A 15,761-nucleotide genomic window follows, 5' to 3' on the forward strand; every position below is an offset into this window, starting at 1 on the left:
TCCGAGTGATCCAAGCTAGTATTCCCATAGACTAGTATTCCCATGACCTGTAATTGATAGAGAATTTATGCTCAACACAAAAAAATTGCCCTGAGCGGAACACACAGTGGCAATGAGTCAACCATTCGTAGTTCAACAATGACAGTGGTGTGGCAGAGATCACCTTCTATCAGTCACAGATTGACCACAACTTTGTGCAACACAGACTATCAGGAAACCTGTCCCTGTTTATTTAGTTCAGAATGTTTCCTCTAGATTGCAAAGGGTAGGTCTGAGGATGGTTCAGTCTGGCCTTTTGTTCCAGAACCTTAACTGCTGATAGCCCACAGCTACCCAAGCTTCCACCACTGCCATGGGCCTGGGCGCTAACAGACACTGTCCTCTCAGAGGAGAAACCGTTGTGGACAGTAAAAGCCGGACGCCTACTCTAAAGAGCTTTTGTTGGGAGAACAGCTGCTGTACTGTTCTGTACGTCTCTGTAGTACTGAAAATCACTTTCAGGAATGCTTCACGACAAAGATATTAATTCTTTTTCTTCTCCGTCTTGCTCCCATTTTTTTCATCTGGCTAGTCTCAATGTCTCGTTTGGGTAGTTTCAAACAGTAGAGGAAGGTCAGTGGAATGTATACACGTCTTTCTTCATCTGACACGTAAATCTGCTACCAGAGCACCAATATAAGGCTAGAAATCAGCAGAGCGAGATAGTCTCAAGATCCTATTTACCCAGTACACAACCCTGGAATGTGGTGCTGTCACAAGAAGGTCACCTAACCTCGCACACACCAATGCTAGCAGCACACCTGTGCTGTTTCAACATACAGTATGTTTACGTGGACAGAGGTTCACTAGCCTTCCACTGCTGGTGCTTCTGTATGGTACCAGGGAGCCCACAATTAAATAATCACTTCCAACAAGTGACTGGCTTTGTGTCTATGTACCTTAAACTGTCTGTTAAAAACAACTAGCATCATTTACATTTATTATAAAAGAGGCAATCAGACAGAATTTAAAAACAAATATCCAACTGGTATTTTTTTTTGTTGTATGATAACTGTTTGCTTAATAGTGGAATAACGGTGGTAGAATGACACAATAACAGTTCCAAACCCAGACAATGGCATATTGCACTCCATAAATAATAGAGGACAGCTCACGATCACATGACCATGAGGCTCCTCTCCATGGAAAAACTGAATATCTTCATGGATCTTAACTTGACAAACACCATGACTATTCTTGTTTTCAAGGACATATTTTAATCTTTTTCTCATCTCATATCAAAATCTATCACTGTGATTTATTTGTGATAACTGCTGTTTCTTCTTAACTATAACCAATAATAATTTTTTTTTCATTTTTTTTTTCATTTGTAATGACAATGACTTCATGTCACAAGAACAGCATCAGTTTGCAAGACAGTGGCTTCTCTATTAGTCAAATCAGTGATGAACAACAGATCTTACAGGCAACCGAAACTGTTGAAACTGTTCTGGATTTGGAGCCAATATTAGCTTGCCCTACAGCATGGTGTCTTAAGTATGAAAGAATCCCTTTCAATGTACTTGCAAGGACAAGTACAAGAAGCCTACCACAAGCTTGAGGGCTGAAGATGTGACTTTCCCATGCACATCAACACAATATTTGTACCGTCACCATGTCAATACCATATCAAGAAAACCAATATATTGTCAACTGCCCTCCAAGTACTCTACAATAAAATTAAGTTATTTTAAGATTATATATGTAAATAGGTAGCGGAGAGCTTTGATTCTGAATACGGACACAATGACAAATATACTAATCATGAGACACAACAATGCCATGAATTCTAGCCGATAACCCAATGCCTGGAAGTCACAGCTTCCAAATGAAACTACATCCCAATGGATTTGCGCCCACAGTGCAGGGCCTGGCCACAGCTGACAGCCTCTTATTTATGATGCTCAACAGCTGTATGAAAAACTAATTTTGTGCTCTTCCAAAAGAGAATGTAAAACAGAGTAACACTAACCGAGTATAATTCCACAACAGCCCTACTTCACCAACAATATATTTCAGGAGCAACAAGTTTGTCCTCTCTGTCATCTCCTCTCATTCAGCTGTCACCTTCCAACATTTTTAGTAAAGGAAAAACGATACACTGTCGTGGAGAATAAACAGTAAAAAACTAAATACATTTTACATCAAATCATATATCGGCCCATAATAGATTAGTTGATGGAAAAAATACATTGTCATTGCTGAGGAGATGAAAAATGTCTTCTGCAGTTTTCCTGTAATAAATGAGCTGGCAGTTAGCCATTTAACTGGTTCACAGGAAGTGATTGTGCACAGGCAAGGATGCTCTGGGGACTGACATAAATTGAAGCTGATCCTTTGGAGGAGTAATATGGAGCTCTTGGTGCCTTACAGTAAGCCTGCCTGTCAAATCAAGATAACATCATTGCTCATCTACAAGAACCATGGCCTACCATAATTCAGAAACAATTCTATAATCACCCACTTGTACCATAAGTGTAGGCTGTGCTTCACAACTACACAAAACGAAAATGTGAAAATATGAATAGTTCAGATACAATTCAAATTAGAAGACTGCACTAAAACAATGCGAGAATTCTGTTTAGATGGTGATGTCACCATGTCATCTCATGACAGCCTACGATCTTAGTGTTTACAGAACGCCACACAGCTGTACAACAATTGCAGTCCTTCATACACTAGCGACCTACACATCTCATGGTATTCCATGGTTGACAGTAGCTGTCAGACGAGAATATAAGAAGCGGGACGGTTACACCCCAAGCGAGCAACACTGTAACCTCCTGACTCTCTCTGTGTCTCCACCACACGCTGTTGCTGTCAAACATTCTGTTGCTGGAATGACAGAGCTATTTAAGGAAAGTCAGATAGCCTAATATTCACTTAACAGAATTCAGATTTATAAAGCCGGGTGTGGGGTACGAATTCTGTTACCTTTGTACTTCTCGAGGACATCCTCATAAGCTTGGAGATATTCCTTCTCGTCAGCTAGCATATGCGCCGCCGGTGTGTAGCGAGCCATGACCGGGGCGGTGGAGGTTGGTCACTCCGCAGCCGCATATAGGCGAGCCTGGAGTGGTGGCCGACAGAGCCGGAGTGATCTGCGCTGTTGTTCCATGAAAGGAAACGCCCAAACGCCCCTACCCCCCTCCCATGACCAGCGCAAATCCAATGGGTGAGACTTCCTCTCTGGTTTCAAGAGAAAATCTCGGCTGTACGCTCGGTCTAGGAGGAACGGCTAAGCACCTAATGAATGCCATCCCATATCGAGCGGTTAGGTCGTGCTCTGCTAATGGAATCACACCCCTCCCAGTGTCCATTTATTTAAACGAATTCACGATAATATCTGCCATTAGCCTACACAATCAAATTTTACTATTTGCCAGTTCAATGAAACGTGTGCTATAGGATGAAGTGAACCGCTTCAATACTTCAAACTACAATAGTTTTCATATTCCTTTCAATCTGCAAAACCGTTTAAAAAAAAAAAGGTTTGTCATTAACACGAACAACTGCCAGACATGGAGAGATGTATCTCTGTGGAATATGATACAGCCGCCTTAAACTTTCTTTTGATTAAGACACGTTTTACCAAACAAGTTTGCAAAGCCCAGTGAGTTTAGTTAGAGATCAAATAGTTAAAAATATGTAGATGTCGTTTTTCTTTGCAACTGCTTGTCGATAACTTTGCCGGTTACCCACGTGCCAAAGCACGCCAGCAGGTTGTCTGCACAGGTCCTAAAACTAGACTCTTCCATTCAATTTCCAGCCGCGATGGCGCTGTGGTGCACAACTGGAGCAACAATGCATAATAAATAAAAAACAAGCAGGCCAGTTGAAAGTGAAATGTTGTGGTCTCGCCATACATCATGTATGTCATGAACTATATAATGCAATGTAAAAGCTTTCTTGTCAAGTTTAAAAAAAAACATCATCATGAGCCTACAGCCACTGGAATTTGCTGAGTAATAACTGATATCGACATAACCCTATTAATGGATTAATTGCGCAAATATGGCTGTACAGGCACTGTATGCTTTTAATACATATTAAAACCTTGGATAACTAAGTGGCCATCCAAATATGTCACAAAAAGTAGGTGTTGGTTCCACTGGCATATTATGGCCTTTCCTTATAATTAAACATGCCTTGTTAGAAAGACCTCCCTTAAATAACACAAGACACGGGTATACCTCGCTATGCTGACAGACTAGCCAGCAAAACGATCCTCATTTGCACATGGACACTCAAAACAAAAACGTTTCCTACACAACTGGTGGCATCGCTCCACAATACATCCACGGACGAGATGCTGCTTGGTCCACAATAGATAGCCTATGCTAAGTGTTAGCCTACTATACATTTAAAATACCTCTTTTGAGCTAAATGTCATGCTTTTGTGACTGCATTACAGAGTTGGCATACTGTTACGCCCTTATTATAATAGTAGGTTAAATTATTATTATTATGCAATACACAACACTGAAATTGCTTTCTTACCAGCAATCCGGAGCACCGCTCTCTCGGCTGGATCCAGTATGGATCCTCCCTGAATTTTTCGCTTAGAGCGTTCATGTCTGGGTAAATTCCACGGTAAAGTGTCCCCAGGTGCCGGTGAGACAGACCCAGATTTCACACTGTAATCATCATCATCCGAAAAATCCGCCGATGAAGACATAGAACAACGAAGCGATGCGTTCCCCGAACCGGAGCTCTGTAAAAACAATGGGCGAGACTGGTGTTATTCAGCCTACCTACCGTTCTCTGAACATCAAAATATGGGAGCAGTCATGAATGAAGGCAACAATACAGATGACAATAACGCTGTTTCTCTCACCATGGCACTGTACGTATAAACACAGATAGGGTTAGGTTTCGTAAGAGAATGGAAAGCAGGACACCCAGCGAGACAATTGAGCAAACCTACACACAAGCCTAAAAATGTCTACATCTCTAATTTACAATAAAAGGCAGAACCTGCGATGCCATAGGCGCAGAATGCAATTGCATGTGGCTCCCCCGCCAGGAGGAAAAACACTTACCGCTGTGTACATGGTCCTCAGCTAGACAGACAAAAATCGGTGTTTTCCCTTGCTATTTACATAAAGCGGTGCGATGTCATTTTAGACAGAACCACACCCTTCCGACGATGGACTGCCCTGAGCTTGGGTATCACAGTATGATTCCTGGTGCCTTTAATGATGTCAAATCCCAAGAGAAAGTGAACAGATTGGACTAGAGAGAGCGCCCTACGATGTGAGGGCAGTGGCATGGCACCGCGTCATCTTCCCTATGATAGCGAAATGAAAGCCGGACGGAAACCGAAGCCCTAGTCTGGTGATTTAAACGCAAGCAAACCTCAGACAGGCGGTGTTACAGCGCCATCGTGGTGGACACAAGAGAATGCGCTTCTCTCCTGGTAGCTTTGGTCATTACAGCCCCACAGTACATTTTATTACAATTAACACTAAAGTATACATATCTCTATATAAAAAAATAAAAAATAAAAAAAACAGGTGTGGTCCTATAACCAATATATAAATACCACAACCAGGTGAAATTTCATCCGTGCTATATAAGCGCTGAAAAGAGGCGAGATCAGGCTGGATTTTTCTACATCCAACTAAATTATGTTATCCACTTTCAGAAATGTTTTCTACACTGTAACCAAATAAGACATGGCCACACAATGGTACATCTGAAAAGGGAGTGCTAAGCTGCATGTTTTTATCAATCCAGTCTTTGTGAGTTACAGTACCACTGAGATGCTTACTAAGAAAAAAATGTATCTAAACATGACATGTAGAGTTGTGTGTCTCAAATTTGTGTAAATGTGCTGACCTTGATACCATCATAAACTGTGTTTGTTCATGAAAAAATTGAGAAGAGTTAATACAATATTTTGTTGTAACAGTAAATGTTGCAAAACGTTTTGTTAATCTGAATCAAATATGTTTCATTAATATCAAAACTGACACATGATTAATACAATGCAATGTGAGTAAATGCATGACAGAGATCATATTTAATTTATGAGGATTTAAGGGTTTGGGTTATGCCATGTGATTATAATTTGCATATGTAAGACAACTTGCCCCAAATAAAAGCTCACAGAAAATGCTGAATAAATCAAAACAATTTGGTTCCTGAGCTTGTCCAGTAAAGGCCATGACTGTGGACTCACAATGGGCTACTCTAACCCTTAAGAGCAGACCATAGCGGATAGAGACACACCCAAATCCACACACACAATTACTTTCCCTATATCCTGTTGTTTCATGTTCAAACATTTGCTTTGCTAAGATCCTTAAGTAGACCAAAAGAAGACTATTCATCAGAAATCCACTTCAGTTATTCACTGGAAAGTTATGTAGTGGATGGCTTTAGTTATACTCAAATATGCCTACAGTTTAAGTGATTTTCTATTCCATACTCCATACTGCAGGTTATTAGATTAGGCTACATATTTTCATTTCATATAACTTATGTCAAGTGCATTTTATTTACATGTGAAGTTTTTACAATTATGAATGCAGTTATTGTTCCCTTGATACTGATACCATGGAATTGTTTTATATTCATGTTGGAGACATATCACTACAAACATTAGGGCTAAAGTTCATCCCAAACTTATGATAAAGAGAATACCTACGGGCTTACGTGTTGGAGTGACCTGAATAGACTGATAAAATTCAGGCTGGACTCTTTTCTTCACTTTACGTTTTCTCAGTGTGGGAGTTGAGTCTGGTTCACTCTCGACTATGTCGACAAGAGGCTTGGTCTCTTCCGCCACACGCGCTCTGGCACTCCGCCTGGCATGACGTGGGCTATGCCGAAAGCCCTGTATGATTCGATGAAGCGGCGGGAGGGTTATGGCGAATTTGGGAAGAAAAACAAAACAACACTTTAGTTGCAATAACAGTTACCTTTGTCCTTCATAGCGGCTTTGAGCATAACATTATTAATCACTTATATTGTATGATATGCAAGATTATCCATATTAAATATTGATCACACATGCGCAATGCGTAATTCACAGTCTCCAAAGTAGTCAAAGAGTGGCGTAACAATGTAATTACAATGCGCTAAGTTAGAAAAGGGACACAATCGACCCCCTAAAACGCCACAACTCATGCAAAAGAGATTACTTAAAATGACCTTGACAGATAACACAGGGAAGGATTTACCTCAGATCGAAAATGATGTGTTCGGAAACCAGCTGTCAGAATAAATGAAATATGTTGTACTATTTAATGGGTGGTGAAAGCAACAGCACAAAAGTATGCCGTACATTGCGTAAACATGAGTGGGTGAGGCTTGTCACATACATTACAATTGATCAAATTAGAGTAATCTAACACTTGTCATAGCCACATTCTTTGTGCTCCATATGGTCAGAAAGATGGATACGCAGTTACAATTGCCTCAGAAGGCAAAAAATGATCACACAAGCTTCCAGGCCCAATCATACTATATACATATAATGGTGTTAACACTGAAATTATATTTCCCCAGAGGATTAAAGCAGGATTAGATGAGGTGTCGAATACTCACCACGACTCCTTGAGCGCCCAGAAAGCACAGATTTTATAGGATGCTTTCCGCTACGAAGCCTGCGATGCCAGCAGCAGAAAAATAAGATTGTCGCGACAGTTCCAAGTAAAAGCAGCAATAATATCAGAACACACTGGATGCTTAATGGTCTCAATAAAACTAGAAACGCTGCAGCGATCATCGCGATGTAGAGCAGCCCCACCTGCACTCATTCGCGCACACGTCTTCGTTTTGACCTAAATGCTAAAATATATTTTCATGCTAGCAGGGGATTTGTAGCAGATGAGTCCCCTACATACAGCCTAGCCGAGGATGTATTGATTTCAACAATGTGAGGAAACAACCCATGACTCAGCAAGACACCCGTTCTCACTGCACATGCAGGGGGGAGCCAGCATCTGCATCTGAGCTCAGCAAGGCGGCAGAGCGAGAGAGGAGACAGCATTTAAAGGTGTCAGAACACGATAAAGAGGCAGGAGTCTCTGTAGATTCCATATATCTCTATAGGTGAAGTCTGGCTACTCTACCACGCTCAATCCGTGGGCGCAATCTGCAGGCTGAAATCATTTAGAGTCTTGAGTCAAGCATTCTCTCTCTATCTCTCTCTCTCTCTCTCTCTCTCTTTCTATCTCTAAAAAAAAGTTATTTCCCAGATGAAATCAATCATTGCCCATACAGCTGGAAATAGGATCTTTAGCCGACAAGACATGCCCAGGCCAGCTGTAACTGGTGGCAGGTACCCAGTGTGAGGTGGCAAAGACATGAATGTTGATGAATGATCCTAAAAGTAAGCCTCAACAACACTACAGCACACACCCTTTCATCATTGTGGCATGTAGAGAAATGTGTAAAAGAGAGAGATCATGTTTGAACACAGCTACCATCATGCAGATGATGCCCCACGACCACCATGTTATGGATTAAAGATACTCATGTCACCATCAGAGATTCTAAAGATTGAATATGATTAGGGTGGTGGTAGTTTGCTAGTAAATAGAGGGAAAAGAAGAGCTTCGGCAAATGATTTGGCAAAAGTATTCTCAACAGTAAAGGAGACCCTGCTATACACAATATAAAACATTAGAGGGACTTTTCATGAGAGGGAAAGACCCTAAACCCTGACTAAGTGTAAACTGTGAAATTCAAGGAGAAATGGTCAGGTAGAGAGTGTGTAAAGATGATTAGAGTCTGCTTGGCATTGATATTCTTCAGTTTTTACATTTTAGAAACAATGCGTGATTTCCTGTCCTAATTAAGGGCTCTCTTAAAACAAATTAAAATGTATTGCATGGTGATTTTGTCAGTGCTCTTGCATGTGATTCAAATCCCACATTCAGGTCAAACTTAGCCTGGTATAACCAGACCTAGGTTCTGGCCCTTTGTTTATATAATCATTTTATTGATGGGTTTATTATAATCACAGCGATAACTGAGTTGGGAGCAATAGGCTGGTGAAACCAGTCAAGGTCAAACACACTCAAATCTATAATATGTTCTATTTTTCAAAATGAATATGAAATATAAATTGTCAAAATCATTATCTTGTAGCTGTATGCGTCATCTGAGGGTCTTTCTGACCAGGTTTGTCACTGTATGCAGCAGTTCCCGAAGTGTGTGGCAGGTGGGTGGTACACAGGGTTACAGCAAGGGGGCGCAGATTGAGGGTGAAAAAACAGAAACCTAAACAACCAAATATATAAATAGAAAATTAAAAATGTTACTCATCACCTACAAAGCCCTAAATAACTTGGCCCCTCCCTACCCCTCAGACCTCCTCCCCCGCCACGCCCCAACACGTTGCCTCAGGTCCGCCGGCGCAAACACTCAAGACCATCAGGACCAAGCTCCAGACCTGGGGTGACACGGCCTTTTCAGTTGCTGCACCCTCCCTCTGGAACGCCATCCACATCCCCCAGGCTCCCACCCTACCATCGTTCAAACAAGCCCTCTTCAAATTCGCCTTCACCTGCTAACCCCTGTTCCCTTTCTCTCCCTATCCTCCATTCCATGACTTGTTCCGCACTGCTTCTCTAGGTTTTTTTTTTTTTTTTTTACTAAAATGTTCTGTTTGCTCTTTTTGTGTTTTGTTCTGCCCTATATACAGAGTCTTTGGGTACTTAGAAAAGCGCTATACAAGTCTAAGGGATCATTATTATGCTATATTTACATTTATTTACTAAGTTTTGAGAAATATGCATGTATTTATGAAATGTATGAGTATTAGTTGAAGGCAAGATTATGTTTAAATAAGTATCAAATGTATGCATATAAGTTTATATGATGGTGTATACCTCTGTCTTGTTATACACTATGTTACGACCGGCTCATGAGGTCGCAACATAAAAAGGAGGAGGCAGACAACAAGGTGAATGGTTACAAAAAATGTGTTTATTTGGTCAAAAGGAAGATCCAACAAAAAAGTCTAGGGGATTCAAAGATGTGTGGATGCGTGAAGCGAGTATGTTTGTGAGTAGGGATGATTGCAAAAAGTGTGTCCAAAAGTAAATGAGAGGAGCGGAAGCTGAAAGGGGCCGCTCTCAAGACCTTGCAGTGCTTTTATACTCACTCCTGGCGGCAGGTGTGGGTAATCACCGCTAATCAGTTTCCCGCTGCAGGCCCACAAACTGCTGCCTCCGTATGGCTAGTACAGGGACTGCAGACGGGGTGTGCAGGGGCACAGGGGGTCATAACACCTCTCTCCCCAAGAAGGTTCCTCCCAGGAAACCTGAAAAAAAACCTGACCTATCTTCAGGCCTCCCCATCCTGGGTCCTTGGAAAAGAGGAGACAAGAGGAGAACAAGTCACAGAACCACTATTGCTCAAACCAGCACCTTCTTTTATGGCGTGGCCTGCTAATTAAATAGTTGTGAACCGAACACCACTTCCCAATAGTGTAGGGATCAGCAAAACAGGCTTGAAAAGGACTATTAATGACGGGCAGCAAGTCTAGGACCTGATCCCCTTTCTCAAAACACTGTGCCGCAGCCTTGCGATTGAAAGGGCGCTGCATCTTACACTTTGATTGCGGTAACGCTTTCCTTGCGGCAGCACGGGTTTGATAGAGACGGTACCTAGAGCCACCGACATAGCCCAGCACATTAGCAGGAAGCTGCTTAGTGCTCCACTCAGTGTCTGACTCCCAGAAGTCAGCGACACTATGACGTGGTTCAACTCCACTGGGCCAGATTCAGTCACCTCAACTGAACTGCCATTAACACAATCCTCTTCTTTCCCTGTGTCAGTCTGACTGGTAACCTCAGAAAGACAACTTAAACGCTCCTGTGCCTCAGCTTCCTGGAGCTGTTTAGCTCTAGGAACAGCAGAAGCGGGGAAAACAGGAGGGAAATACTTTACGCACCCATCTGGCGTGTCAGACACTGGAGGAACGCATACCATAACGTGTGGCAGTGCCACCTTAGTGGGTTCCCAGACATTTCCCCCGGCTAAGTCATTACCTGGAATGAACTCCACCCCAGGCACAGGCAGAGATGCACACACACCAACCACTACGATGCCGGTGACTAAGCCAGAGGAGAACATGACACGATGTAAAGGTACCTTTAGAAAACCCATTTCAATGCCTCTAACCAGTGCATGACTTCCTGTGGCAGTCCTGGCTGAGAGAGGCACCACTCCCTCCAACAGGATAGACTGAGCAGCCCCTGTATCCCTCAGTATATGCACAGGCACACTTCTTTGGCCTGGCAGAGACACTGACCCTATGGTTATAAACAGAGAGTAGTCCGCCTTCTCACTAAAACATACCATGCGAACGGCACTTCCAACTCCACAGCCACAGCGAGTCCTGCATTGTGAAACTGCAACCAAAGCTACAGTCTTAAACTGGTCATTCTTGTATGCATGACAGTCAGATCTTGTGTCCAGGCTTTCTGCAGTAAAAACACACAATGTCAGACTTTCCACCAGACGCAACACTAGGACTCCTTGGGGGAGACGCAGGGTTAGGCCCTGCCACAACAGGCCTTGGTTTAGCCCGGAAGGGAGCGCTGTTTCTAAGACCATCGTATGATCTGGTGGACTGCATGTCACGGTGAGTCAATGCAAAATCATCCGCCAGCACAGCTGCTTGAGCCAGAGTGGTAACCTTCTGCTCATTGAGATATGTTGTAATCACCTCAGGGAGTAGAGACTCCAGAGTCTACTTGCTGAGAGGTACACCAATGATCAAATAAGTGCTCTTTCCCCGTGCAAACTCTATATAGGTGTGCTTGTCCCACTTTTTGTAATGTCGGAACCGCTGCCGATATGCCTCGGGAACCAACTCATAAGCACGCAGAATCGCAGCCTTTACCGCATCATAAGACATGGACTGTTCAACAGACAAGGAGGCATAATTGTCTTCAGCCCTGCCTACCAACACACACTGGAGAAGCAAGGTCCAGATTTCTTTGGGCCATTTCAGTGAGGTAGCCACCCTCTCAAAATGGGGGAAGTATTTGTCTACATCCCTCTTGGAGAAGGGTGGTACCATCCTGATGCATCTGCTGATGTCCAGTGGCGTGGCATGAGGTGGTGACTGTTCAACAGGAGTTTTCGGAACCGAAATTCCTTTGGCAGCAAGTTCTAACTAACCTGTGGAGCTCGAACTGTCTTTGCCGGTCATCATTTTCAAATAGTCTTTGCTGGTCATCATTTTCAAATTGCAACCTTCTTAAGGCGTACTCATTGTCCCTTTCTCTTGGCCCGACTTCCCTGTCAGACAGGGGGTTAGAGGGACCAAAGTTGTAATTGGGTCCTCTGGTTTGGCCGCCAGTATGTCTTGGTCTGTCAAAAAGGTTTTAATGGCTTCATACAGTGTAGCATTTGACTTTTTAATTTGACTACTAAGCTCTATCTCATAGTGCTCTGCAACTTGCACTAGCTGTTCCTTCATACATCTTTCTAGCATTTCCTCAAACAAACTCTTCTATGTTGAAAGACATAACTGACCAGGATAAGCAAACAGGAGACATTTCTAACTATTGAAGACCGTTATCCTTATAACCTATCGCTTCTAACAGAGCTTTTTTTCAATGTTAAACGAAGGCTCCCACAGCCATACGTAACGGAAATCTCAATTAGATGAAATTACCTGTGTGCAGCAATTGCTTGAGCTGCCATTCACACGGTTGCGTTGGAATGCGTTGATCCAACGGATGGCGGAGGAGGAGTCTGGCGCATGGGGTTGTGTTGATAACGGAGACGTTATAGTGAGATTGACAGGTCAACAAACCAATCACGCCACTAGCAAGCTGTTTACCTTGTGAGTAGTAGCATGCTAACATTAGATAGGTGGTCAGAAACCTTGCATCAGACGTATTTTTCAGTTACAATAAAGGGGTTTTTACATTGTACAGTGTCTATATTTCTAGGTGACTTTTAAAAAATCGAAGCAAAAAAAAGTCCAACAAACAATGTTTAGGTACAAATACGACCATCTACGGAGTTTGGTCCGCCATCTTTTTTTTGTAGCTTCCCGCTCTTTAGACGTGAGCATAAACGGGATCTGATTGGCTAGCGCTTGTGCTGTCAGTTATGCATGAAAGGCAATTTCATTGGCTGACAGATGCGTTGCCTCTCGAAAAGTTGAACATTTTTCAACTCTTGCCGCAAGCAATGCATGAAACGCAACGCAACGGAACCCAACGGAGCCATAGTTCAGTTCGGCAAAGGATGAAGTCACTCCATTCAAAGTGAATGGGGATCCGTTAACCTTGCCGGATCAACGCATTTCGACGGAACCGTGTGAATGCTCTGTAAGAGACCTTTCACACGAACGCGTTGGAATGCATTGATCCGTCAGGGTTGACGGATCCCCATTCACTTTGAATGGGGTGACGTCAACCTTTTGACGAACTGAACGGAGCCACAATTCAGTTCGGCAAAGGATGACGACACCCCATTCAAAGTGAATGGGGATCCGTCAACCCTGCCGGATCAACGCATTCCAACGGAAGCGTGTGAATGCTCTGTAAGACCACCTGAATACCAAACATATTAAACGCCCACTTAAAATCAACTAACCGCCCCTCAAAACACACAATTTAGGGGGGGAAAACTCCTACTCACCACGATATAACGTTACACCGCCCGTACACTCCAGTACACTACATTACTTTCCATAAACTATGCTGTCCTACTCCTGCCTATTTTGGACAAGCCACCAATTTTATGTTTTTACGACCGGCTCGTAGACAACGAGGTCAATGGTTACGAAAAATGTGTTTATTTGGTCAAAAGGCAGATCCAACAAAAAAGTCTAGGGGATTCAAAGATGCGTGGAGTAAGTATGTTTGTGAGTAGGGATGATTGCAAAAAGTGTGTCCAAAAGTAAATGAGAGGAGCGGAAGCTGAAAGGGGCCGCTCACAAGACCTTGCAGTGCTTTTATACTCACTCCTGGCGTCAGGTGTGGGTAATCACCGCTAATCAGTTTCCCGCTGCAGGCCACAACCTGCTGCCTCCGTATGGCCAGTACAGGGACTGCTGTAACACACAATGTAATCGAATTATGCTGATGCCAAAAAAAAAAAAAATTCATGATGTGACTATATATAGCAATCCAAGCTAGATAGCCCTTACACCAATAATGAGCCTACGGGGAACTGACAGCCAAGTCAAGTGAAGATTTCTCTCTCTCTCTTGCTCTCAGTTCAATAGTTCAAATATACTTGCTTTATTGACATGACCATATGAAACAGTATTACAAAAGAACAAAACATATACATATAGGCTATATAGCTATACAAAAAAAAAAAATCTCTTTTGTCATGTAATCTTTATGTCTAGGTAGATATACCTCCCCAACCTTACCAATGCAAAAAAGAAAAAGACCCAGGTAAACTTGACTTAGCCCCTGATCCTTTCAATAGTTAGAAATGCCCCTTATGGCGTCAGTTTAGTGCCAAAACTCACACATGCGAGGAAACGTCTATTCGAGTGAATTTCAGGTTTTCGCAAGCGTGAATTTCTTCTGCGCACTCAATTTTAGCAGCTGCGAGAGGAAATTCAACAACTGCGAGCGCAGAGACTGACATACTCTCTCGCGAAAACTTGGTCTGCTCGCTCGAATTTATCATACGCTCTCGCGAAAATTTTATCTGCTCGCTCGAAAGTATGACTTTTGGCAGTGTGTGGGCCGGTTTTGGCAGTGTGTGGGCGGGAACCAAAGGAGGACGGGCTCTTTTCTGATTGGTCTTGCTTTGACAGCAGGAGAGTCATATTCACGACGACCCGTTTACCAAACTCCGTTAAGTAGCTACATATGTCTTTGTATGGTGAAGACTGATATTTAACGACGAACCGAAGTAACGGTACCCATTAAACACGTTTTGAATAAATACTAGTGGTGATTGTAGCATTTGACCCACGACCACTTTATTTATTCCTGGAAAAAGAGTCAGTTCTCGTGACATAGTCGCTGTTATGCCAGTGGGTAACATATCTAGCTACTAGCTAGCTTTAGATTCCTGCGCTAGCAAGAAGCCTTTGCTTGCTAACTGTTGAAGCTAGCTCTTGCTGCTGAGTTTTCAAAGTTGACTTCAATGTTTTAATGTAATTTATTCCATGGTCCGGGTGTTTTCACTGCTTTTAACACTGCTAGCTAGGTAGCAGGCAAACAGGTAGCAGGCAAAGGCTTCTTGCTAGCGCAGGAATCTTCTGAGGCAGTCAGCGGAGCTCTAGAATCTTAGATCAGTAGTAGACTAGCTAGCAGCTAAACAATACAATTTAATAACATGAGAGGACAAGTCACGTTTCGCAATTGCAAGTTCCAACTGTAAGAATGATGAACAAATTCAATAAAATGAACTTTGTGACTAAAATTACTGTTGTTTACTGTGTAGTGCTCAACACTTAATACTAGCAGCAAGCTTAAAGTAAGCTAGTAGCTAACTATGTTACCTACTGGCAGATAACATCGACTGTCACGAGAACTGACTATTTTTCCTGGAATAAATAAAGTGATCGTGGGTCAAATGCTACAATCACCACTAGTATTTAATCAAAACAGCTTTAATGGGTGCCGTTACTTCGGTTCGTCATTAAATATCAGTTTTCATATGTAGCTAAACAGTTGTCGGCTTTGACAGTCTCGTCACTCACTTCAACCAAACTCCGGTAAGTAGCTGCATATATGTATGGTGGGCTTAAATATCAGTTTTCACCATAC

The 15,761-nt window shown here is 42.6% G+C and overlaps 1 protein-coding gene across 11 annotated transcripts in view; it reads right to left on the reverse strand.

The window, feature by feature from the left end:
* dst (dystonin) overlaps positions 1–8,044 on the reverse strand; it is a 127,423-nt gene extending 119,379 nt beyond the window's left edge. For 6 of the 11 annotated variants that reach the window (XM_031579604.2, XM_031579602.2, XM_031579600.2 and 3 more), the window contains exons 1-4: positions 7,594–8,044; positions 7,227–7,258; positions 6,692–6,880; positions 4,540–4,753 (exon numbers count right to left, since the gene is read on the reverse strand). In XM_031579604.2, coding sequence (XP_031435464.1) covers positions 4,540–4,753; positions 6,692–6,880; positions 7,227–7,258; positions 7,594–7,774 — 616 coding nt within the window. In that variant the 5' untranslated portion in view covers positions 7,775–8,044. Of the gene's footprint in view, positions 1–2,973; positions 3,446–4,539; positions 4,754–6,691; positions 6,881–7,226; positions 7,259–7,593 lie in introns of those variants that run through there. The other 5 variants (XM_031579605.2, XM_031579607.2, XM_031579606.2 and 2 more) reach the window with 3 other exon arrangements.
* Positions 8,045–15,761: the final 7,717 nt, after the last annotated feature.

The sequence above is a fragment of the Clupea harengus genome, chromosome 13, assembly GCF_900700415.2.
Source record: "Clupea harengus chromosome 13, Ch_v2.0.2, whole genome shotgun sequence".
NCBI classification, from domain to species: domain Eukaryota; kingdom Metazoa; phylum Chordata; class Actinopteri; order Clupeiformes; family Clupeidae; genus Clupea; species Clupea harengus.